The sequence below is a fragment of the Phyllobates terribilis genome, unplaced genomic scaffold, assembly GCF_046119375.1.
Source record: "Phyllobates terribilis strain yellow unplaced genomic scaffold, ASM4611937v1 Scaffold_2__4_contigs__length_985480577, whole genome shotgun sequence".
Classification (NCBI taxonomy): Eukaryota; Metazoa; Chordata; class Amphibia; order Anura; family Dendrobatidae; genus Phyllobates; species Phyllobates terribilis.
Genome location: NW_027362762.1, coordinates 104,954,738 through 104,979,989, shown reverse-complemented (window position 1 = coordinate 104,979,989; position 25,252 = coordinate 104,954,738). Strand labels below are relative to the sequence as shown.

The 25,252-nt window shown below is 45.9% G+C and overlaps 1 protein-coding gene across 1 annotated transcript; it reads right to left on the bottom strand.

The window, feature by feature from the left end:
• Window positions 1-5,463: 5,463 nt before the first annotated feature.
• On the bottom strand, window positions 5,464-22,629 carry GTF3A (general transcription factor IIIA). The gene is made up of 9 exons (XM_073662468.1): window positions 22,407-22,629; window positions 19,335-19,435; window positions 18,718-18,814; window positions 18,262-18,350; window positions 8,079-8,152; window positions 7,354-7,440; window positions 6,276-6,502; window positions 5,991-6,041; window positions 5,464-5,869 (listed from the first exon to the last, which is right to left on the bottom strand). Exons 1-9 carry the CDS (start codon window positions 22,623-22,625, stop codon window positions 5,690-5,692), a joined length of 1,125 nt encoding a protein of 374 aa, XP_073518569.1. The 5' UTR covers window positions 22,626-22,629; the 3' UTR covers window positions 5,464-5,689.
• Between the last annotated feature and the right edge of the window lie 2,623 nt (window positions 22,630-25,252).

The window sequence follows — 25,252 nt, the reverse complement described above, 5'->3', positions numbered from 1 at the left end:
GTGCACTGCGTCCTGCGCTGAGAATTCGAGCTCTTATGGTGGCCGCAGCGCTCTGATCAGTATCGCTGCTGAGCAGAGACTTCACCAAGGGACTTTTTCTTTTTTAGTTAGAGTAGCGGACGTCGCAGTGTAAGCGACATCCGTTTTTGTTTTTTTTGTGTTTTTTTTCCGTAAAAAAAAAAATAATATAGTAGTTAGTACAGTGCAGTTTTATAGGTAGCGCATTAGAGTAGCAGACACCACAGTGTTTGGTGACGTCAGATTTGGTTTTAGAGGAAAAAAAAAAATAATAGTACGGAGTAGCTTTGTAGGTAGGGAGGTAGCTTCTTGTGCATAATTTTTTTTTTTTTAAATCGCCTAGTAATTTCTTAGCTAGTGCCTTAGAGGAGCGTACGTTGCAGTGTTGGTGACGTACGGTTTTCTTTTGCAAAAAATAAAGTATAGTTAGTCAGGCATTAGTGTAGTTATCACTATTTTTTTTATACAAACGTGTTTTTTTTTACATCCGATTTTTCTTTTCATCTAAAATTTTTTTTCTTTTTTCAGAATAAATAGTACCCCTTTACATGGGTATTGTGTGAAACTTGTGTAAAACACCACTTACACACACAGCCACAGTGTTTTGAAAAATAAAAGCATACGCCTTCCTTGCCTCCGACACGAATTTAGGCAGTGAGGAAGATCCCACGTTCCTCTATTTCTCTTCCTCCTCCTCCTCAAGTGAAGAAGGTTCCCCAGCAAAGTGCTCTAGGCAACCCCTACAGCAATCAATCCCATATGGACTGCATGCCCCAAAAATTATCAGCCTGTTAGTCTGGATTTCATCAGCAGCTCAGGAATCCAATTTGATGTTACAGGCCTCACTGAAATGGAGTTCTTTAAATTCTTTTAAAGTGAGGGAAAAAAATAAATGTCATGGTGGCCCAGACAAATTTGTATGCTCATCAATTTTTTCACCCAAAATCCCACGTCATCATACGCCAGCTGGACCCCTGTAAACGCAGCAGAAATGATGACATTTTGAGGCAGTGCAGCATATGCGCATAACCAAAAAAAAAACAAAGCTTCGGCAATACTGGAGTACTGATATTCTCTATAGCACACCGGTATTTCGTAAAGCCATGACAAGAACATGATTTGAAGCGATTCAAAAATGTTTGCATTATTGTGATAATGAACAATATCCTCCCCGAGATGATCCCAACTTTGATAATCTATACAAAATTCAGCTAGGAGTTGAACAATTCAGCAGAAAATTTGCTGAGGCGTACAACCTCTAAAGGGACATCTGTATAGATCAATCTCTGGTTCACTTCAAAAGGAGGCTAAAATTCTGACAATACTTGCCCAGTAAGAGGGCCAGGTACGGAATTTAACTGAACAAGCTCTGCGAGAATACCCCAGGGTACACCCAGAGATTTAGGGTCTACGAAGGGAAGGACAGACAGATGGACCCCCCCCCGAATACTCCCCTGTCCTGGGTGTGAGTGGGAAAATTGTGTGGGAATTGCTGCACCCACTGCTGGATAATTGTAATCACCTCTACAATGATAAACTTTTACACGAGCATCCCACTCTTAAAAGACCTTCTCTGTCAGAGGTACAGTTGAATGCGGCACCGTGCGAAAAGTCTTAGTTACTTACCGATAATGGAATTTTTTGGAACCCATGACAGCACCACAAGAAAGGATCCGCCCTTCAAGGACAGGAAACCCTACAGGAATAAAAAGGACGGACCTCTCCCACGCATCAGATGGATTACGGAGCACGAGGGGACATCCAATGGTTATTGTAAAACACTATTTTACCAGCTCCACAATTAAACACGTGAACTTATACTCTAGCAGAAAAAAATGGTCACCCACATGATGGCAGGGAATATAAGGGTGCAGTCATACGTTCCGAAAAATCCCGTTACCGGTAAGTAACAGAGACTATCGATCACCCATGACAGCACCACGAGAGAATTACAGAGAAAGTAAGAATTTAGGGAGGGCCACAGCCTGGAGCACCCTTCTTCCAAAAGGCGAGGTCGGAAGAGGAACCCATATCCAAATCTATAGTGCTTATAGAAAAGTGGAAGACCATAAGGTTGCCGCCTTACAGATCTCTTCGATTGAGACGTCTGATCTCTCTGCCCAGGAGGTTGCCAAGTTCCTTGTGGCATGAGCCTTCTGGAACAACTTTGCCATTTGCCGAATAAGTTAAAGAAATGGCCTCCCTTATCCACCTAGCTATTGTGGGCCTCCCTTATCCACCTAGCTATTGTGCGCTTTGACGGCTTTAAGCCCCCTTTCCTGGGTCCCTGGAAGGACACAAAGAGCTATCCCTCTTCCAGGAGTCAGTCACAGACAGGTACTTTAGTAGACATCTTTTAAACATCTAACATATAAAGCCTCTCTTCCTTCTATTCTTAGGGCTAGAGCAGAAAGAGGGAGAACTATCTCCTGCAACATACAGTATGAAACCGAGACGCTACTTTAGGTAAGATGGATCTGGCTTCAAAATTACTGTCCTCAAAAACTGAGTGAATGGCGGAACTCTGGAAAGGGCCTGATGCAACTGACCCTAAGAGCAGATGTTAAGGCTACCAGCAGGCTGTTTTAAGGGAGAAGATTTAAACAGATGCTGAATTGATGGCCTCGAATGGTAGACGTCTTGACTGATCAGACTAAATTTAAATCCATGGTACTTCCAGCTGGGTAGTGCACTGCTGGGCCAAATTACCTACTATTAGAATACGGAACAATCAATACATCTTTCTCCCGGAGATGGGCCATAACCTCTGCTATTACCTTGGGAAGACACGAGGGGCAATAGCGAGGCCAAAGGAAGGGCTCTAAACTGGAAGTGTCTAATTACCCCTTAATGACCACCCCACCCTGAGAAACTCTTGGTGTCCTACATGTATGAGTACATGGAAAAAAGGAAAAGAAATGAGTATTGCGGAATAAAAAAACATTTAATTCAATCAAGATTACATAATAACAAATACAAAAATCACATAACATGATAGGAGATATAAGTGCGAGGTACCAGATATCAAGGAGGGGGGGGGGGGGGGTGTCACATGGATGATGGGTCATACAGATTATGCAGATATAGGTAGCTCCATATAGATACAAAGATGTGTGTGAATATATATCAGAAAAGTTCTAGGGATCAATGCTTATAGTATGCTTCTCAATGCTATAGAGAGCTGTTAAGCCCAAATGTGTAAGTGATCCATTTGGTACCTAGCCCACTGCCTGCAGAACACAGTCTTTCACAGACATGGCCACTGGCAGTACTGCCAGGAGGTTGATGCCACTGTGCTTGTTGCTGGGGCTTCCCAACCAGCTGCTGAAGTTGCTGCTGCTCGGTATCCATTCTCCCTGGAGGGGACACCAGACAAGTAACACTGACTCCTGTCCCGGCTTCTTCTTAAATTTCCAGACCATGCTATAGCCCGCCCCTCCAGGGCTGCAATAGCCCAGGAAGTTCTGGGTTAGCAGGTGTGTCTGTCATCATGAGTCTCAAGCCATGTTAAGGATGTCCTCTGGCCCTCTTCGTACCTCCGGTGCGTGCCAGCCGCCTCATCCGGACACCGACATCTGGGCTCGCCGCATCATCCAAGCGCACCCTGGCCGGTCATCAGAACCCGCCCCAACGCTGTCCACATCAGGCACGCCCCCCCCCGTGCATCAGGACCTGGCCGCCGCATCATCAGGACGCACCTGCTTGTTATATTCACATGCCCCTGCAGCATCTTCTTCCCGCTCGATGAACCACACCAGAGTCAGCTATCCCCGCCTGGGATACCGCTCACCAGCATCCGCACAGAACCATAAAAGTCCCCCAAGACCCACCATGGCGTCTCCCAGGGACCCCACACTGCCGAGCAGGGAACACCGCTGCTTGAACCGCCGGGCCAAGGAAAGATCTTCCATTCTTCACTTATGCCTGCAAGATGTTCACCCGCCTAGACCAGGAAACAAATTTGCATGGGAGAGGTGCCACCTTTTTTATGCCTGAGAGGTTTCCTGTCTTGAAGGGCCGATCCCCTCCTCGTGGTGCTGCCGTGGGTGATTGATTTTAATCGGAGAGGCTAATTGGAACAGCGAGAAAGGGTGAAAGAGCCAATGCAGCACAAATGCTGGTGGTCGAGTATAAGGGACAAGAGGGATAGTCTTAATCTTGACCACCATACCAGACACACAGCTCCCTTGTCATGGACCGAGGTACCACAAACAAAGTCCCAAAGCCAGATTGTTTCCTTGGATATAATAAATTTGTGGGTGGTTTGGGGGAGTGTCGATCTCTCAGATCAGGTCCTCAAACCATACAGTGCGAAAATCTAAAGTATGGTACAAAAAAAAAAAAAAGAAAAAAAAAAGAAAAGAAAAATTAGCTGTGCACACATTGTACAGATGGCACTGTACAATGCTTTTGTGCTGTTTCGACCTGCAGGCAATACGGGGACCTGCCTTCAGTTTCAGGAGGCAGTCATCAAGACCCTAATGTTTGGCACTAAGGAAGGTGAAGGGTCTGAAACCAATAGTGCCAGTATTGTCCCAGGCCAACATTTTCCAGAAGTTCCCCAAACAGTGCAGAAGGGAAGAACACAAACAGTGCAGACTATGCTCCAAGAGGGGAGTCCAAAAGGACACAATTTACCATTGTGAAACTTGCCCCAAGAAACCTGCCTTTTGCATTAAGTATTGCTTAAAGAGTACCAGACGTCCACAAATGAATAAAATTAGTTTTTACCCTCTTGACACACTTTTATAATCTGATGTACTCTGCACACATACCACATTATAATTCTTCTACTGATGTCTGAATATATAATCATTACTATAAAACTATGTCTCTAGATAAATTACTGGGGGAAGGGAGGGTCTAGTTTCCAAAAGAGGGTTACATGTGGGGGATTGCCGATGTTTAGGCACATCAGGGGCTCTCCAAACGTGACAAGCATCCACTCAATTCCAGCAAATTTTGCGTTCAAAAAAAGTCTGTGTGCCTTCTCTTCCGAGCACCCAAACGGTGTCCCCCCCCCCCCCCCACATACTCAGGAGAGCTTGTCAAACTTTTGGGGTTTATTTTCACTCATTTCCCTTGTGCAAATAAAAAAAAAAAAATTGGGGATAAAAGATCATTTTTGTGACCAAGTGTAAAGTTTTTTTTCCTTCCACATTCCATTAATTCCTGTGAAGCACCTGAAGGGTTAACATCCTCCGGCATTCAAGAAGTTTATGTTATATGGTGGAATAGGGTATCCAAGTAAAGGACAACCCCTAGAAGAGTCAAATTTGGCCTATCTTTGCAATTCACACGTTACCTGACCAGACTTTTGCTACAGATATCTGAAACAAACCCCATTAGAAGGTGCACAGTAGGATGAGACTCCTGTGCACCATTCTCTGCTGGAATGCCAAATTCTATGGTAAATTGTAAGAACAGCAATAAAAGAACCAGGGCTTTACATTTGCTTCATCTCTTTAATACTTCAACTAGAAAGTGCATCTTGTACTGGGACATCCCGCGAGCCGTCCACCAGCAGTTTTAGGAACACTTACAGAAACTAAAGACAGAACTGAAGCAAATAACCTTTTCCAAGAACACAATATTCCCAGAGAAATGGGTAAATGAACATAAAATATTAACATAATACATATTCTGCTTTACTGGACCAAAAACTGGAGAATTACTTAAGACTCAGAGATTCTAGAATTAGTAACGGTTGTGGCTGGCAGACGTTAGTTGATTGCTCCAAAAACTCAGAGTCAGGGGTTTTGTTAGAGGATTTCTTTTTCTTCAATGACTTCTTTGGCTTGTATCCTGAGAGGCGGGAAGCAAGGCTTCTTGTAGGTGGTGGTGGCTTCACCTAAGGGGGCAAGAATGATAGCTGTACTATGGGTACGAGTTCATGAAATATAGTTTGCTTTAGTTATAAAAATGCAGATTTTGTGCAAAAGATATGGAAACAAGACCTAGATTACCCTTACCATCTTTTTCCTCACTGGGTCATGGGTATTGATATGTCGCTCCAGGCTTTGCTGCGTATAATAAAACAATAAATTAATGGATTATGTGCAGGCCATAAATCAAACATTACATTGGTTTGTCCCAGTATAAAATAGGCAAAGCTAACCAGCACTTCCAGAAAGTAAGCATTATCTACATCACACATCCACAAGGAAGGCTGCCAGCAATCAATACCAAAAAGGTCTAGGAGATTATATATTCATGGAAGACATTTTATATCTGGCGCATATAATCTAGTTGCTCACCTTCATTGCAAAGGTTTTTCCGCAGCCTTCTTGTTCACAGACAAATGAGCGCATGTTCTCATGGAATGAGAGGATATGGTTTTTCAGGCCGAATTTGGTTGTGTATGTCCGGTCACAGTTCTCCCGTGGGCATTGATAGACAATTTGCTCTTCTCTGTGGATTTTCTTGTGATCTCTCAGGTTTGTTTTGCTCTTGAATGTACGATTGCAGACATTGCAGGTAATGTCTGGTGAACAGAAGAACATCAGACTTAGGAATAAGCGCAGTGATCAAACTCTAGCCTATGGCAAGCACTGGAGATGGTTGTATTGCAGGGTTTCTCTAGACAGTAATAGATAAAATCAGTCGTAGTCATGAGTCAGACCCATGCCATAAAAATTTGGATACTAAAATAAAAAAAAACAAGGAATAGACTTAAATTATAAGGATGGGTCACTGCTACAATAATTCACTCTGGTTCTTCGGTCATGCAAGTTCTTCCTAGTTTCTGGGATACATTCAAGGCCAACTCTAAAAAGGAAGCTTCCATCTTTATTTTTTTTTTTTTACATACACCAGACAGACAATCTATGCACTATTTGCAGAGCTGAAGCTAACACAAAGGCCATGCAGAGATCACAATGCCATGTGCCATTAAGAGCAGGGTCCTACTTGGCTTTGCTTCAAAGTACAAGAAAAATTAAAGACACTGAAGGCAAAAAATTATGGAACGCTTGTTGATGCCAAGGGGATATGTGAATAGAGGCCTAACAGCAGCCACTGCACAGACCAAGCCAGGCTAAACTCCTAGGTTGCTCAGAGCTGTCAATTGGTAGCCCATCCATTGCATAATCAGTGTAGCGGGCTCCAACCTCTGGGTTGTCCACCCATCTTAAGAACCAAACCCCTCCATTGCTTACCCAGGCATACAAGTGACTGTGCCTGGTACTGAATAAGGCAAAAATCTGTCAGTCTCAAATGAGGTGGTGTGTGGGTGCATTTAACACAACCTTACGATTTACAATATGCTATATACATCAGGCTCAGATGAGGGGCACATGTTTAGTATCCCTCCTACAGTAGAGCAGACCGGCTTACCTGAGTGAACAGCGGCTGCGTGCTTCAAGTACTCTGACCAGGTCTTCCCCACAAACAGACAAGTGCTATCTTTTTGGCACGGATACCCTACAGAAGATAAAATCTGAAGAAGTCAAAACCACTGAACTAAAGAAAGACAAAAATCAATGAAAAACATAAGTGACGGATCGATTTCAGGCCCTACTGATTAGAACAGGTGTCCCAAACCTCTGCACCCCCCTGCAATTCCCTTCTGTATCTGACAGAAGGAGCAACACCACCTTCCTATAAAATATAAATATATATTTATATTTCTACCAAAACTAGTATAACCATAAAGAACTTTGAAAAAAATGAGTAACAGTTTACCTATTAAAATGATACTTTGATCCTTGATAATTAATATAGTTTATAGCCTCGATTAATTTCTGCCGCTGCAGCCAATGAAAAGGTTGATGAACAAGTACAGAGCTCGCAAGCTTTTTATCAAGCTTGTAAGGACTGTTTTAAAGTTGGGATCAGGAGTTTGTGCCATTCACAATGCGGCCTCATACAGCAGCACAGTTGGGTCCAGCAGCAGAGCAATGCCTCTGGTCTGAACAGTCAAGCAGGAGGCTGGGGAGCAGTGTGCTCCTCAGACATCGCGGCAACAACCCTTTGTGTCCCAGAGAAGTGGTGCCTCTTAAGGTGCTCACACCGTTCACAAGAGCAAAGTATGAGAAGTGATTAGAATTAGACACAGATACCTGCATGAATTTTCTCATGGCGTTTAAGCTTCGAAGGTGAAGCAAAGCTTTTATCACATCCTTCATGGCTGCATCTGTGGACAAGAAAAGATTTATACAACCAGTTTCCTGGATACCCACTTGATTAACAAGCTTACAGCACTCCAATATGGGGCCATTATACACTGCTCAAAAAAATAAAGGGAACACTCAAATACTCATCCTAGATCTGAATGAATGAAATACTCATTGAATACTTTGTTCTGTACAAAAGGTGAATGTGCTGACAACAAAAATCACACAAAAATCAATGGAAATCAAATTTATTAACCAATGGAGGCCTGGATTTGGAGTCACCCCCAAAATTAAAGTGGAAAAACACACTACAGGCTGATCCAACTTTGATGTAATGTCCTTAAAACAAGTCAAAATGAGGCTCAGTATTGTGTGTGGCCTCCACGTGCCTGTATGACCTCCCTACAACGCCTGGGCATGCTCCTGATGAGGTTGCGGATTGTATCCTGTGTGATCTCCTCCCAGACCTGGACTAAAGCATCCGCCAACTCCTGGACAGTCTGTGGTGCAACGTGACGTTGGTGCATGGAGAGAGACATGATGTCCCATTTGTGCTCAATCGGATTCAGGTCTGGCAGGCCAGTCCATAGCAGTTCCTGCAAAATGAAGGCCATTGAAGCTAACACTCCAGCCACATGAGGTCTGGCATTGTCCTGCATTAGGAGGAACCCAGGGCCAACCGCACCAGCATATGGTCTCACAAGGGGTCTGAGGATCTCATCTCGGTACCTAATGGCAGTCAGGCTACCTCTGGCGAGCACATGAAGGGCAATGCGGCCCTCCAAAGAAATGCCATCCCACACCATTACTGACCCACTGCCAAACCGGTCATGCTGAAGGATGTTGCAGGCAGCAGATCGCTTTCCACGGCATCTCCAGAATGTCACATCTGCTCAGTGTGAACCTGCTTTCATCTGTGAAGAGCACAGGGCGCCAGTGGCGACTGCCAATCCTGGTGTTCTGTGGCAAATGCCAAGCGTCCTGCACGGTGTTGGGCTGTGAGCACAATCCCCATCTATGGACATCGGGCCCTCATACCACCCTCATGGAGTCGGTTTCTAACCGATTGTGCAGACACATGCACATTTGTGGCCTGCTGGAGGTCATTTTGCAGGGCTCTGGCAGTGCTCCTCCTGTTCCTCCTTGCACAAAGGCAGAGGTAGCGGTCCTGCTGCTGGGTTATTGCCCTCCTACGGCCCCTCCATATCTCCTGGTAGCGCCTCCAGCCTCTGGACACTACGCTGACAGACACAGCAAGCCTTGCCACAGCTCGCATTGATGTGCCATCCTGGATGAGCTGCACTACCTGAACAACTTCTGTGGGCTGTAGAGTCCGTCTCATGCTACCACGAGTGTGAAAGCACAGCCAACATTCAAAAGTGACCAAAACATCAGCCGGGAAGCATTGGTACTGAGATGTGGTCTGTGGTCCACACCTGCAGAAGCACTCCTTTATTGAGGGTGTCTTGATAATTGGCAATAATTTCCATCTATTGTCTATTCCATTTGCACAACAGCATGTGAAATTGATTGTCAGTGTTGCTTCCGAAGTGGACAGTATGATTTCACAGAAGTTTGATTTACTTGGAGTTATATTCTGGTTTAAGTGTTCCCTTTATTTTTTTTGCGCAGTGTATATTGGTTCTGGGTAGTTTAGGGCATATCCACACATGATTTGTTGTTTATTTACAGGTGCAGTCGATTGTCAACAGAGCCTCTGACTGGCTTAAACAGAGTATTATGAGACTGATCATGCTTCTCAGAAAATTTATAAGACCAGGTTTCCATTTCCCTTCAGATCAGTTTTTCCTCAACTGATGTTAAAATGGCATCAGAAACCCCCATGGAGAGGCTCCAAAATTATCAGAAAAGTCAAGAGGGTGATGAAACCGTTCCACCAGCTATCTGTAGAGAGGGGTATAGTGGGCCACTCCAAGGTGGAAGGACTTCAGGTTGTCCAGGTTTATCACAGAAGTCTGCAAACTTGTGAATCCACACACCAGGATTCTCCGGTGCCGGCGACGTGACCGTGTGGTCATGTAACTGCAAGCATGCATACTCCTGTCCACAGCTCGACTAGACGACCACAGTCTCGCTCAATACAAGTGTCGGGAAAGCAATGGGGACAAAGGAGGAAACCACAGAGCGTCTGCAATACTGATGTCAGAACAGCCCAGCAAGACCATCCCAGAGCTTCCAGGTTCGCTGGGGTAGGGAGAGAAATAAGGCAGAGAATTGACCAAGGAATGAAGAGCACATCTGCTGGCCTGCAGGTGCAATATAGGGTAGAGCTCTGGGGTCAAGGTGGGATGAGAAGAGAGTGTCAAGAGAGCCCTAGTGTACACAAAACTGACTGAAGACCCTCAGAGCGGAGGAAACTTTCCTAAAGTTAGGGTCTCCATTGAGAAATCCAGAGCACCATAGTTTGCCTCAGGGACATGGACCCAAGAGCACTAGAGGCAAGAGCATAAAGGACATTAGATTTGTGGAGAAGTTATTCTCTGTAGCTTTAATGTCCTGGGGGGGAAAGGGGTGATGTTTCCTTTACGTCAGGACTTGAAGTGTCCACTTGCTAGATCCTAAGACAATATTAAAAGAGCTTTAAGAGAACATCCTGCCCAAGACTAATGCAGAAAGATATAAAAACAGTGTCTCCATCTAGAAGACATCTCAGAATGACAGTACAAGTCCTTGCCTGAAGAGAAAGTTAATAACCAGATTCACACGGCTGTTGAACTTGAGGATTCAACAGTAAGACCACAGAGATCTTGCTTTATACGTACATTTGTTTTAAAAGGCCAGTCCAGAGGACAGCCACCATCCGACACAAATGCCTTGAGGGGGATCAAAAATGTTGTGGGTGGGTTTAGAGCCCAAGAATCTTGTCAGTGCCCAAGAAGACTGCAAAAATAGAAAGTGAATTACCAGTAAGGACCAATTCTAGGAGCCTTCCACAACAGCATTGGAGGATGTCTTACATGCCCTTATTGGGGGACAGGAACAGAGGTTGAAAGCCTCTCCCCACCATCAATCCCCAGTGTTTACCAAGATCACCTGGATCCCTCCCTATGTGGTTCTTGGAGTTTCATATAACTGTCAGGTAACCATTTTTCCAGGTGATCTTGGTAAACACTGGGGATTGATGGTGGGGAGGGGCTTTCAACCTCTGTGTTCCTGTCCCCCAATACTGGCATGTACGACATCCTCCAATGCTGTTGTGGCAGGCTCCTAGAAAACAAATTACTAGTAAAGGTAAGGTCATTAGGGAGGGACAATAGCTTGGAGGACTTTCCTACCAAAGGCTAAATCCCTACTAGATAATAGATCTAATCTATAATGTTTGGAGAACATGTGAAGGGAAGACCACGTAGCTGCCCGGCAGATCTGCTCTGAATATGCGCCCGCTCTTTCGGCCCAGGAAGCTGATGTAGATCTGGTAGAATGTGCTAGCTCCTGGTTTATGTAGGCTTCGCTGTCGCTTTCTTAATCCAGTTTGCCATCGTGGATTTAGCAGCTTTCCTTCCTCTGTTATGCCCCGAGTGTTGGATAAAGAGATTCTGGCCCAATCTCCAAGACTCTGTTTGTTGAAGATGGCGTAGAACAACTCTGCGGACATCTAGGAGGTGGAACTCTGCTTCTTTCGAATTAGCAGGGTTCTGACAGAAGGAGGGAAGAATGACTTCGAGAGCGATGGAAATCTGAAACCTTCGGGAGAAATGAGGGATCCAGGCGGAGTGTCATTTTATCCTCGGTCACTTTCATGTAGGGTTCTCTGATAGCCATCACTTCAGGCCCTCTCTATTAAAAAGGCAGTTTTATAAGAGATTGTTTATTGTGCCAGAGGACAGGGGTTCAAAGCGAGAGAGTGTTAGACCTCTGAGCACCACATTAAGATCCCAGGGTGGAACATGAGTCTGAATTTTCAGATGAAGTCTGAGTGCCGAAGTCAAATCTCTTGATCCATCTGTGAGAAGCCAGATCTTGAGTGAACAGAGCTTAGGGCTGAAACCTGCACTTTAACCCCTTAAGCCCTGAGGGTGGTTTGCACGTTAATGACCAGGCCAATTTTTACAATTCTGACCACTGTCACTTTATGAGGTAATTACTCTGGAACGCTTCAACGGATCCCCCTGATTCTGAGATTGTTTTTTCGTGACATATTGTACTTCATGATTGTGGAAAAATTTCTTCATACCACATGCGTTTGTTTGTGAAAAAAAAACGAAAGTTTGGCGAAAATGTTGAAAATTTTGCAATTTTCAAAATTTGAATTTTTATGCCCTTAAATAAGAGATATGTCACACAAAAGAGTTAATAAATAACATTTCCCACATGTTTACTTTACATCAGCACAATTTTGGAACCAAAATTTTTTTTTTTTTTGTTAGGGAGCTATAAGGGTGAAAAGTTGACAAGCGATTTCTCATTTTTCCAACAAAATTTACAAAACCATTTTTTTTTTTTTTTTTTAGGGACCACATCACATTTGAAGTCACTTGGAGAGGTCTTTATGACAGAAAATACCCAAAAGTGACACCATTCTAAAAACTGCACCCTTCAAGGTGCTCAAAACCACATTCAAGAACTTTATTAACCCTTCAGGTGCTTCACAGGAATTTTTGGAATGTGGAAGAAAAAAATTAACATTAACTTTTTTCACAAAAATGTTACTTTAGACCTAATTTTTTTTTTTTTTTATTTTCACAGGGGGTAACAAGAAAAAAATGGACCCCAAAATTTGTTGTGCAATTTCCCCTGGGCACGCAGATACCCAATATTTGGGGAAAAAACACTGTTGCAGGGCTCGGAAGGGAAGGAGCGCAATTTGACTTTTTTATTGCAAAATTTGCTTGAATAATTAGCGGACGCCATGTTGTGTTTGGAGAGCCCCTGTGTGCCCAAACATTGGAGCTCCCCCACAAGTGACCCCATTTTGGAAACTATACCCCTCAAGGATTTTATTAAGGTGTATAGTGAACATTTTGAACCCAGAGGTAAGACACAGAATTTGTTTACATTAGGTCATCATATTGAATAAGTTGTCATTAGTCTTGAGCGCAAGTGCTCGCTACTTGAGTTTGCATCGGGTACTCCGGTATGCACCATGTATCACGGGTGCTCGAGTGACATGCTCGAGTCCCTGCTCCGCATGTTTCACGGTTATTAGACACCCAAAAAAAACATGCGGGGGATAGCTCGTGCATGGCAGGCAATCCCCATAAAGTTTTTTTTGGCCGCGAAGCATATGGGGCAGAGACTCGAGCATGTCACTCAAATACCCACGATACTCAATGCATACCAGAGCACCAGATGCAAACTCAAGTAGCGAGCACTTGCGCTCAACACTAGTCGCCATATCGTCATCTTTTTTTCTTACTTTTGAAAAAAATCACAACCCCAACCCCAGCACAACCCTAGCCCCAAACCCAGCCCTAACCCTAGCCCAAGAATTTGACGCCGTTCCTTGTGCGGTATAAGTGATTAGACGACTTTATTCTTTGGGTCGGTGTGATTACAGCAATGCCAGAATCATATGGGGGTTTTATGACTGACAGCTGTCACACACTAAAAGACGCATTTTGTAAAATCTAGGTTTTTGCATCGCCATATTTTGAGAGCTATAATTTTTCCAGATTTTGGCAGACAGTCATGTGACGGCTTTTTTTTTTGCAGGATGACTTGACGTTATTGGTGCCATTTTCAGGCACGTGACATTTTTTGATCGCTTTCTATTCCAATTTTTGGGAGGCAGAATAAACAAAAAACCAACAATTCAGGAATTGTTTTTTGTTTTTTTTATTCTGTTCCGCGTGTGGTAAAATTGATAAGGTAGCTTTATTCTTCGGGTCAGTACGTTTACAGCGGTACCACATTTATATTGTTTTTCTATGTTTTGCACTTTTACATAATAAAAGCAATTTTATAGAAAAAAATATTTTTTAGCATCGCTTTATTCTGAAAACTATAACTTTTATTTTTCGGCTGATGGAGCTGTATGTCGGCTTGTTTTTTGCGGGACGAGATGACGTTTTCAGCGGTACCATTTTTATTTATATTTGTCTTTTTGATCACGTGTTATTCCATTTTTTGTTTGGCGGTATGGTGATAAAGCATTGTTTTTTGCTTTGGTTTTTTTTTACCGTGTTCACTGAAGGAGTTAACTAGTGGGACAGTTTTATAGGTCAGGTTGTTCTGGACGCGGCGATACCAAATATGTGTACTTATTGTTTTTTTTTCATAATATTTATTGATGGGTACATTATATTTTTATTTTTGGTGGATAATTTTTTTTATTTTATTTTTAATATTTTTTTATTTATTTTTTTTCACTTTCTGGAAGCTTATATAGTTTACTACTTTGTCCCACTATGGGACTTTCACTTTTTTTTTTTCTCTGATCGCCTGCATGGCACAGGAATGCAGCACCATCCCTGTGCCATGCAGGCTGTCAGCGCCGGACAGGGAGAAGATTGTTTGGATATGCACTGCGCATGTCCAAACAATCTTCCTGCTGTCTGGTGACCCGGATGTTGTCATGATGACATCGGGTCGTCATGGCAACACCCGGGAAGCCTTTGCAGACAGCGCTGGAAGCCGGAAGAGGAGGCGAGTATCTGCGATCACCTCCCCTTGCCCCCGCAATCCTGCGATCGACTTCGATCGCAGCATCGCGGGGGTTAATGTGCTGGGAGCGGTGCAGGACCGCTCCCTGCACATAGTATCAGGTGTCAGCTGTGACAATCAGCTGACACCCAGCGGCGATCGCGCCCACACAGCCTGTGTGCGCGCGCGATTGCCATGACGTACTAATAAGGGTCTGGCTCTTAAGTCCCAGGGCACAGACGCGTATTAGTACGTCAGATGTTGTTAAGGGGTTAAAGAGTACTAGGTTTAAGTCCCAATTCCAATCCCCTCAAAAAAAAAAAAAAAAACACACACACGAGTTGTTAGGGTGTAGGGGGGGGGGGGGGGGGGGGGGGGGTTGTGGATGAGGAGTATCCGGAGTACACCAGGATAGAATTTTTTTTTCATATATAGCGTTGGTTACTGGTTTCCTATGACTTTCTCCAAGAGACCTTTGGATTTTAGGATCTCTGCTTCAGCAACCAGGCTTCAAAGTTTAACCACTGAGGGTCTGGGTAGGATAGAGGGTCCTGTGAGAGAAGATAGTTGACCTGTGGAAGCATCATTGGGCCATCCAGGCAGAGCTCTGAAATTGCTCCGAACCAGGGCCTCCTGGGCCACCAGTATTGTGGCAACTTTTTCTAATCAAATTTTTTTAATAGTTTTTGACAGAAGGGGAATTGGAAGAAATGCATACACCAGTTTGAAGTGCCATGGATGAGCCAACACATCTAACTCCAGGGAATGGTCTCTTCAGTCTAGCGAGAAGAGAGGAACTTTTACGTTTAGGTGACTGGCAAAGAGATCCACTTCGGGGAGACCCCATTTTGATACTAGGGACTGGAACACATGATGATTCAGGCTCCATTCTCCTCAATGGAGGTCTTTCCTGCTCAGAAAGTCTGCCTGTCTGTTGTCTGAGCCCTGCAGGTGAATTGCCGAAAGCGACAGGTGTTCTGTCCAGGAGAATATTTGGCCAGCGACTAATTTCAGGTGGTTTACCCTTGTGCCTCCCTGAAGTCAAAGGAAGGCGACTGTAGTCATTGTATGAGAGTACTTTGATGCGAGTCCCCTGAATCAGGTTGATGGCAGCCCTGAGTGTTTCTTCTACTGCCTTTAGCTCTCTGAAGTTGAGGATTGGATACTTATCTCCTGACTCCATCTGCCTTGAAATAAGAGTCTGAGCCACCTTGGCCCCCCAGCTTCGTATGCTGGCATCGGTAGTAATCATAATTAGAGGGTCCCCCTCTGAAGATTTTTGGAGTTTAGCCACCAATAGAGTGAAGCCCTTACCCGACCAGGGGTCCTGACTCATTTGTTTAGAGAGTCCCACCGCCTGTTCCAGGAGTTCAGAATATGTTCTTGGAGGAGTCTTGAGTGGGCCTGAGCCCATGCTACCGACTGGATATATCCAGTCATCGATCCCAGTAATGACATGGCCACTCAAGGTGTTTCTCTGATCCCTGAAAATCGAAACCTTGGATCTGAGTGCTGCTTGATGTTCCGGCGGAAGAAATGAAGTTGGTTTGTTGGAATCTAGTAGGACACTTCTCCTTGATGAAGGAAGGAGTTCCGATTTCTTGACGTTTAGAATCCAACCTAAAGAGCGGAGAGTTTAAGGCTCTGGACACATGAAGATTGAGGGTCACAACAATCAACATGTCATCTAGATATGGGATTATACAGACACCTTGCTTTTGAATGAACGCAGTGACTTCTGCCATAATCTTTGAAGACACCCATGGTTCTGACGAGATGCCAAATGGCAGCACTTTGTACTGGTAGCATTTCGTCACATTGTTCTGGGAGATTGCAAAGAAAAGGAACTTCCTGTGGGATGGATGGATTGGTACATGGTAATATGCATCCTTTAAATCTATGGTTGCCATCACAGTCTCTCCCCATTAGTGGGATAATTGATCTTATGGATTCCATCTTGAATAGTCTGTACTTTGGGTGATGATTAAGGGACTTCAGGTTGATGATGCAAGGGGTCCCTGAAGGTTTCCGTATTAGAAATAGTTTTGAGTAATGACTAGTGTTGAGCGAGAATTTCTGTCCGAGTATGCTTGGACCGAGCTCCGAGTATTTATAGCTGCTCGGTGATGTGGTTGAATCGCTCCTGTGTGCATGATTTGCGACTTTTTGACAGCTTTATTACATGTGAGGAATGTGTACGAAATAGACATGGAACGCATACCCGAAAGGGACTAGGACCTTAAACGACATCACTTCCGGGCGCGTGTGGCCAGACCGCCGGAGGAAGGAGAAGATGCCAGACAGCTGACACAGACCTGAATGTTGAAAGTTACCCGGCCTCCTTTACCCTCTATGGTGCGCAGGAAGATCGGGAAGGTCCCTATCGGGAGCAGCAAGAAGGGAGGAGGGGGAGCGCCGACGACCAACCACTGCCCGGCAAGTACAAAAATTACTTAAGCAATGCTGCCGTGCTGGCCAAACAGTACTGAAGGACCTCTCCATGCCCCAAGGGGGACAGGAAAACACTAGTAACTGATGCTGGGGAGTGGCTTTCTCTCCTCTGTGTTCCTGTCCCCCAATCGGCATGGACGACATCCTCCAATGCTGTCGTGGAAGGAGTTTTGAGAAACACAGGATATTGCTGATTGAACCTGGCAGGAGTGATGATGTCCATTGCAGAAGAGAAGAACTCCCAAGCTCTAGTTGTCCAACTGTGGACCTTAGGAGTTTCAGGTAAAAATTTTCAATCCCTTCCCTTCACAAATCTGTTAAGCATTTTTTGGTCTAAGAGTCAACCACCATTTTATGTCAACAGTAACTCTGGACATATTAAAAGTTTGGAGTAGAAAGACACGGTTGGATTGACAGAGCAGCCATGCAAGTCTGTTTCCTCTGAGACGAAGTAAAATACCAGCTTCAAAGCAGAGGAGAACAGACACAGTAACCTACAAATAGCTGGTTAGGTAGAAGAGCGAACACACACATTGGTTGACGGTGGACTCTGACGCAAAGGAGGACTGAGGTTTAAGAATTTGAAGTCTTCATGCAGGTGTGCCAGGGTGGTTTCATCTAGAATCAATGATCTACCAGGATCAGCAGAACAGGAGGAATATTCATCTCCATGGAAAGGAGAGTCACAAGGCGACACCTCTGGGAAAATCCTGCATGGCTATGAGTTTTGAGAGATCCAATAGACAGAAATGTATGCCTCCTACAGACAATAAGCCACAACTGAGCCATCTAGTATTTGAGTGGAAGGTATAGCCCACCAGGCAGATGCAGTGTTATTTTTCTGATGTGAATCTGAAGCCACAGCTGGACGCAGATTAATGAGAGATTGCATAGAAAACAATGGAAACTGTTCTCACATCAGGTTCACCTCCAGAATTTCACTGCCATGCGAGGGGCAAAAGGAGAAAAAAAGAAAAAACACAAAACTTGTCTATACTGACATGCAATGCCTTATTTATATATTATAAAGGGTTTAGGGACAGCATTTTATGACTAGTAGTTGCAGATTACTTACTTAAAAGGATGCTGGTTTGTATGGACGTACTGATGAATTTTTAGCTGATTATGTTTCCTGAACTGTTGGCCGCATTCTGCAAAATAACACTGAAAATAGAAACAGAATGAACTATAAAGTGATCCACAATGGCTAGTGAAAATCCCACATGTTCTTCTAGCTGAATACACATGTATAAGGAATGCCAGAGGTAGTCAACCTCCATTTTATGTTTATGGCCAACTCAACATTTGACTCAACTGGACAACCCCCTTCTTCGTCACTTAAGTGCCCATCATGAGAACACTTGACACCTCCCTCGAGGAGCAGCACTGTTCCAGCAGTGTGTCTACGCGATTCCTGTCAGTCACACTCCAGAGGTGGGATCAAGAACTTTTTACTTTATGATTGACACTGGAACAACTAAGGGGCTGTTGGGTGGACCACCCAAGCTGAAGCAATATACAGAAGCCATACCACATAGATCTGAGCTGGAGACTCGTGGGCCCTTTTAAAGTGCTGCCTCATGTTGGATGCCGTGGTAAATGCCAAGGTGCAATTTTCGGCTTCACACCTAAAGAAAAGATTAATAATTGAGAATCCTGTGAAATAAACAGCGAATTACACGACCAGGGAACTTTCTGATCATGGCACCTGCTTCGGGAACCGGCTGGAGTGTTACGGCCTTAGAAGTGAATGGAGCCCCCGCTACATGGTAGGATTGTGGGGGTCCCCCAGATCAGATGCCACTGATGACTCAATCAGCTAATCGTATTTATTATATATTTTTTTACTAGATGTCATTTATCAAAACTGGTTCATGATGGACAGTGCAGCATAATAGGAAGCTATGGCCGGACAAGGCCACATTTATGCCATAGCCAAGATCTTCCATAAGCGACTGATACATGGAGGTCACAGCCAGCTCAATAGAGGGGGTCCTGCCTCACAGCATATGGGGTGGCCACAACATGGCAGCTCTCTCCGCTTACTTCTAATGAAGTTCCACAAACAGCTTAGGCGAATCCCTGTACCAGCAATCACGGTTGAGGAGCAGAATCACCACACAACCTTCCGCAGTGGGGTTCACTTACTTGTAGGGTCTTTCTCCAGTGTGAGTCAGATTGTGGCGATTCAGATGAAACAAAGAAATGAAGCCTTTACCACATCCTTCATGTGTGCAGGGGAAGGGTCTCTACAGGGAAAACAGGAGGTTACTCTGGAGGCAGAAGTCTTAGGGGTTAATACATCCATAGCAGTAAGGACAGGTTTTCCTGTGAAAACCAACAGCACCTCAGTATAGAGCAAGGCCCCATACACCTGTGTGACCTGTGCCATCCTGGGGTGGCCAGCAGTACATAGCTGTGCCCCATACACCTGTGTGATCTGTGCCATCCTGGGGTGACACTCAGTACAGAGCAGGGCCCCATACACCTGTGTGATCTGTGCCATCCTGGGGTGACACTCAGTACAGAGCAGGGCCCCATACACCTGTGTGATCTGTGCCATCCTGGGGTGACTCAGTACAGAGCAGTGCCCCATACACCTGTGTGATCTGTGCCATCCTGGGGTGACACTCAGTACAGAGTAGTGCCCCATACACCTGTGTGATCTGTGCCATCCTAGGGTGACACTCAGTACAGAGCAGTGCCCCATACACCTGTGTGATCTGTGCCATCCTGGGTGCCCCTCAGTACAGAGCAGGGCCCCATACACCTGTGTGATCTGTGCCATCCTGGGGTGACACTCAGTACAGAGCAGTGCCCCATACACCTGTGTGATCTGTGCCATCCTGGGTGCCCCTCAGTACAGAGCAGGGCCCCATACACCTGTGTGATCTGTGCCATCCTGGGGTGACACTCAGTACAGAGCAGTGCCCCATACACCTGTGTGATCTGTGCCATCCTGGGGTGACACTCAGTACAGAGCAGTGCCCCATACACCTGTGTGATCTGTGCCATCCTGGGTGCCCCTCAGTACAGAGCAGGGCCCCATACACCTGTGTGATCTGTGCCATCCTGGGGTGACACTCAGTACAGAGCAGTGCCCCATACACCTGTGTGATCTGTGCCATCCTGGGTGCCCCTCAGTACAGAGCAGGGCCCCATACACCTGTGTGATCTGTGCCATCCTGGGGTGACACTCAGTACAGAGCAGTGCCCCATACACCTGTGTGATCTGTGCCATCCTGGGTGCCCCTCAGTACAGAGCAGTGCCCCATACACCTGTGTGATCTGTGCCATCCTGGGGTGACACTCAGTACAGAGCAGTGCCCCATACACCTGTGTGATCTGTGCCATCCTGGGTGCCCCTCAGTACAGAGCAGGGCCCCATACACCTGTGTGATCTGTGCCATCCTGGGGTGCCCCTCAGTACAGAGCAGGGCCCCATACACCTGTGTGATCTGTGCCATCCTGGGTGCCCCTCAGTACAGAGCAGGGCCCCATACACCTGTGTGATCTGTGCCATCCTGGGGTGACACTCAGTACAGAGCAGGGCCCCATACACCTGTGTGATCTGTGCCATCCTGGGGTGACACTCAGTACAGAGCAGTGCCCCATACACCTGTGTGATCTGTGCCATCCTGGGTGCCCCTCAGTACAGAGCAGGGCCCCATACACCTGTGTGATCTGTGCCATCCTAGGGTGACACTCAGTACAGAGCAGTGCCCCATACACCTGTGTGATCTGTGCCATCCTGGGTGCCCCTCAGTACAGAGCAGGGCCCCATACACCTGTGTGATCTGTGCCATCCTGGGGTGACACTCAGTACAGAGCAGGGCCCCATACACCTGTGTGATCTGTGCCATCCTGGGGTGACACTCAGTACAGAGCAGTGCCCCATACACCTGTGTGATCTGTGCCATCCTGGGTGCCCCTCAGTACAGAGCAGGGCCCCATACACCTGTGTGATCTGTGCCATCCTAGGGTGACACTCAGTACAGAGCAGTGCCCCATACACCTGTGTGATCTGTGCCATCCTGGGTGCCCCTCAGTACAGAGCAGGGCCCCATACACCTGTGTGATCTGTGCCATCCTGGGGTGACACTCAGTACAGAGCAGTGCCCCATACACCTGTGTGATCTGTGCCATCCTGGGGTGACACTCAGTACAGAGCAGTGCCCCATACACCTGTGTGATCTGTGCCATCCTGGGTGCCCCTCAGTACAGAGCAGGGCCCCATACACCTGTGTGATCTGTGCCATCCTGGGGTGCCCCTCAGTACAGAGCAGGGCCCCATACACCTGTGTGATCTGTGCCATCCTGGGTGCCCCTCAGTACAGAGCAGGGCCCCATACACCTGTGTGATCTGTGCCATCCTGGGTGCCCCTCAGTACAGAGCAGGGCCCCATACACCTGTGTAATCTGTGCCATCCTGGGGTGCCCCTCAGTACAGAGCAGGGCCCCATACACCTGTGTAATCTGTGCCATCCTGGGGTGCCCCTCAGTACAGAGCAGGGCCCCATACACCTGTGTGATCTGTGCCATCCTGGAGAGCCACTCAGTACAGAGCAGTGCCCCATACACCTGTGTGATCTGTGCCATCCTGGGTGCCCCTCAATATAGAGCAGTGCCCCATACACCTGTGTGATCTGTGCCATCCTGGGGAGCCCAGCAGTACCACAAATGGGGGGGGGGGGGGGTCACTGATAAGGGGAGGCATGCTATCCTTGTGGACAGGTTTATGGGCTATGCTCCTATGTCAGGTGACAATCAGTGATCGCTGGCACTACTAGCAGCCACTACCCAGTTCAGCTCTTCGCTGCACAGGCTGCACGGATACCGGTCAGACACACAGAGCTGCCATTACTGCCTTTATGGAGTGGGGACCAGACCCAGCTGCTCCTGAGGATGGGGATTAGTGCAGACAACCTCATTAGTGGTCAATAAGAGAAAAGCCCATAAGACATTAGAAAAGCGACATTAAAATTAAAAAAGAGGCAAGACTACAACTCCCAGCATGCCTTGACAGCTGCAGTCAGTGAGGGCACGCTGGGAGCTGTAGTTTTGGAGAGCGACACGTTATAATAGACTGAAAGACCCCAATGTAGTAGGGGCGTGAGTGCGGGCATGTCCGGGCAAGAACAAGCTAGACCCCCTCTCACCCTCCCCCGGCACTGTGGAGAGGAGCAGCACGTTCAGCTCCGGTCCCCCATGCTGCCTCACCTCCCCCGTGTGCTTGCACTGATGGGCCAGCAGCTTCCAGGTCTTGTTGTACGTGGCATTACAGTCCGGGAAGGAGCAGATGAAGCGTTTATACACGACCGGCGGTGCGGTCTCCCCCATACTGCCGCCGGGCTCCGCGCCAGGACTGCTGCACCGCTGAGCCACACACACCGCCATAGCCCGGCTTTCTAATAAGAGGATTGTACCATCAACCCACATCCTGCAAGGTAGAGACGATGTGGGTTACTGGCACAGTCCACAACTTCATGACCGGGCAGAAAGGTTTAACGTCGTTAATTACTATTTACTCTACTTTTCTTGTCTTCTCTCTGTTTTGCTTTTTTATTTCTAGGCTCTCATACGGTTTTGTCACCCCCTGTGTGAAGCTTATATGGTTCTGGCTGTCTGGATCACGTGAGCAGCTTACAAGTCTCTGGACGCCATATTTGTGAAGGGCTTGAAGAGGGCAGACGCTTTTAGGATTTTTGGCAGTGTAATACTAGGTCAAACTGAGTCTCCTTTGACGCAGAAATAGTACTGAATGTTCAGTCAGGGTGTCGGGCTTGTGTTCGGATTCCCAGCAATCAGAACTTATTACATGTCTGTGTGATGTGTCAAAAGTTTTAGGAAATGGCAATTACACTTTAAAGGGGTTTGCACTATATTTCTAATGTGATCAGTGGGAGGCTAGCCTGCAAAAGAGGAAAAGAAAGCATATGTGCCATCATAATCAGCCCCATGGAATCTATGACATCCCGGCTACCAGTCACCTGACCCCTGCAGCCAATCAGTAGCCCATACAGTATGTGCACACGGTCCGGAGCCGCTGCATGTTATGCTGTGTCAAACCCGAAGTGTCCAGATGTTACGGCATAGTGGATGCGTCTCTGCACCTGTGGATCATCTGTGGAAACTGACATGTGATGCATCTTTTAGACTCGCATCATTGCAATTTCTCTTGCGGGTCCGCATGTGAACTTTCCCCATAGACTAACATCTATGCGGAAAGTCCACATGTGAAAAAAGAAATGGCGCTGCTCATCTGTATAATAAGGGCGGAAGCCGCGCGGCTACTCCGCAGCGTTGGGACCGCGGGTGGCTCCTGACCGTGGGCACATACCCTAAGGCTACGTTCCCATGATGAGCTTTTGTTGAGGGTGAGGTTTTGACACTGCTGAATTTCTGCCCCTATTAAGTAAATTCGGATACTTCCTTTGCGTTTTTTAACATGAGTTTTTTGTCTCTCTTCGGTGTGTCATGCTTTAAATAAAGCTGCTTTGTTTTTTATACTTCCTGGTATTTGACTTTGACAAAACTTTATTGATACAGTCATGGTGCGGATTATATGCATTTTGATGCCTCTCTACCGCGGATACAAACTAAATTCGTTTTTTACCTATGGATTTTCTGCATCGGATGTGAATCACGCACCACAGATCAGTTTACATTGAGTAAAAAAAAGCACAGAGGGCAGGAGATTTCTATAAATCCCATTCAATTTGCTGGAACTGTGAGACGATGCATTAAAAATACACAGCGTCAAAAACGCACCAAAAGCTCATGGTGGGAACATAGCCTCATAGTCTCAGTCAGGAAATAACTTTATGGAGAAATTTTTAGAGACCCATCTTTTGTTTATACGTTGAAGGGGTTGTCTGGCCCAAACCGATAAGTCTGCAGTCACTCTGTGTGACTGCAGACTTATGAATCCCCCCAACGCACGCACTGTGCACTGCTGGGATTCGCCGCTTTCTGACCCGGGACCGCAGGGTATGTATGCATCATACATACTCCCAGCCAGAGCCCATCCAATGGGTGCGGCCTCACTCCACACACTTGTATGGAGCAAGGCCGCAGCCTATAGTCGGCCACGTCCATTGACAACCGGCATCACTAGTCAGGACTGGGCCTCGCTCAATACAAGTGTATGGAGAGAGGCTGCGCCCAGTGGCCTGGAGTTTATATAGCTCATACATACCCTCCAGTTGCGGCTCACAAACCAGAGAATCCACGCAGCGCACGTTGCATGCACTGGGGGGGATTCATAAGTCTACAGTCACACAGAGTGATTGCAGACATCAATTTGGACCGGACAACCCCTTTAATATTTTGTGTTCAGAATTTGTAAGGGTATGTTCACACTGCGTCTTTTTCTACCATATATAAATGTCAGTATTTCCAGCAAAATATTTCAATTTCAGAGTCCTCAGTGGTTGATACCTTGTAATGGCTAACTGAAAAGATGGTAACAAATTGCAAGCTTTCGAGACTATTCAGGTTTCTTAACCAGGCATAGTATAACATAAAATCTGAAGAGTCACGTATTTATACACAGCAAGACACAGAAATAATGCAATAGATGAAACAAGTGACGTAAAGCAGAATTATTACTGTGGTAGAGGGATAAACAGTTGTGGCCATAAATATTGGATTGAGGTCTGGTCCGTGGGGGGGAGGCTGTGAGGCCCCCAGAGGTCTGATGAGCACATTCCTTAGTTGATGCATAATGACATAAATCCACATGACACATTCATTCCTGCTCTGAAGGTGTCAAAGGTCACCATGATTTATATTCCCAAACTTTTCTGTCTCTCTGATATTTGAAATTACCTTTTATTACCAGTAATTTCATGTCCGTGATGCTGTCATCAGGGATACAAAAATGTTTGGGTACAGGTAGATCTATTATTTTTTCTTTTATTGTCTGGCGATGAGAATTTATCCTGAAGAAGCTTCAGGAAACTCACTTTGTCTGTTGAGTCTTGTAAAGCTGAAGCTTCTTTTGTAAGCCTTTTTTTGGTCATTTTTTTTAGGAGTTTTTTTGTTTGTTTTTTTTTCTATGCCTG

Coding starts and splice junctions, on each gene's coding strand:
- GTF3A (XM_073662468.1), bottom strand. CDS start 22,625: ATGTGGGTTGATGGTACAATCCTCTTATTAGAAAGCCGGGCTATGGCG. Junction 18,815..19,334: donor ACTGGAGAAAGACCCTACAA/GTAAGTGAACCC, acceptor TCTTTTCTTTAG/GTGTGAAGCCGAAAATTGCA. Junction 8,153..18,261: donor ACAAACCAGCATCCTTTTAA/GTAAGTAATCTG, acceptor TCTTGTCCACAG/ATGCAGCCATGAAGGATGTG.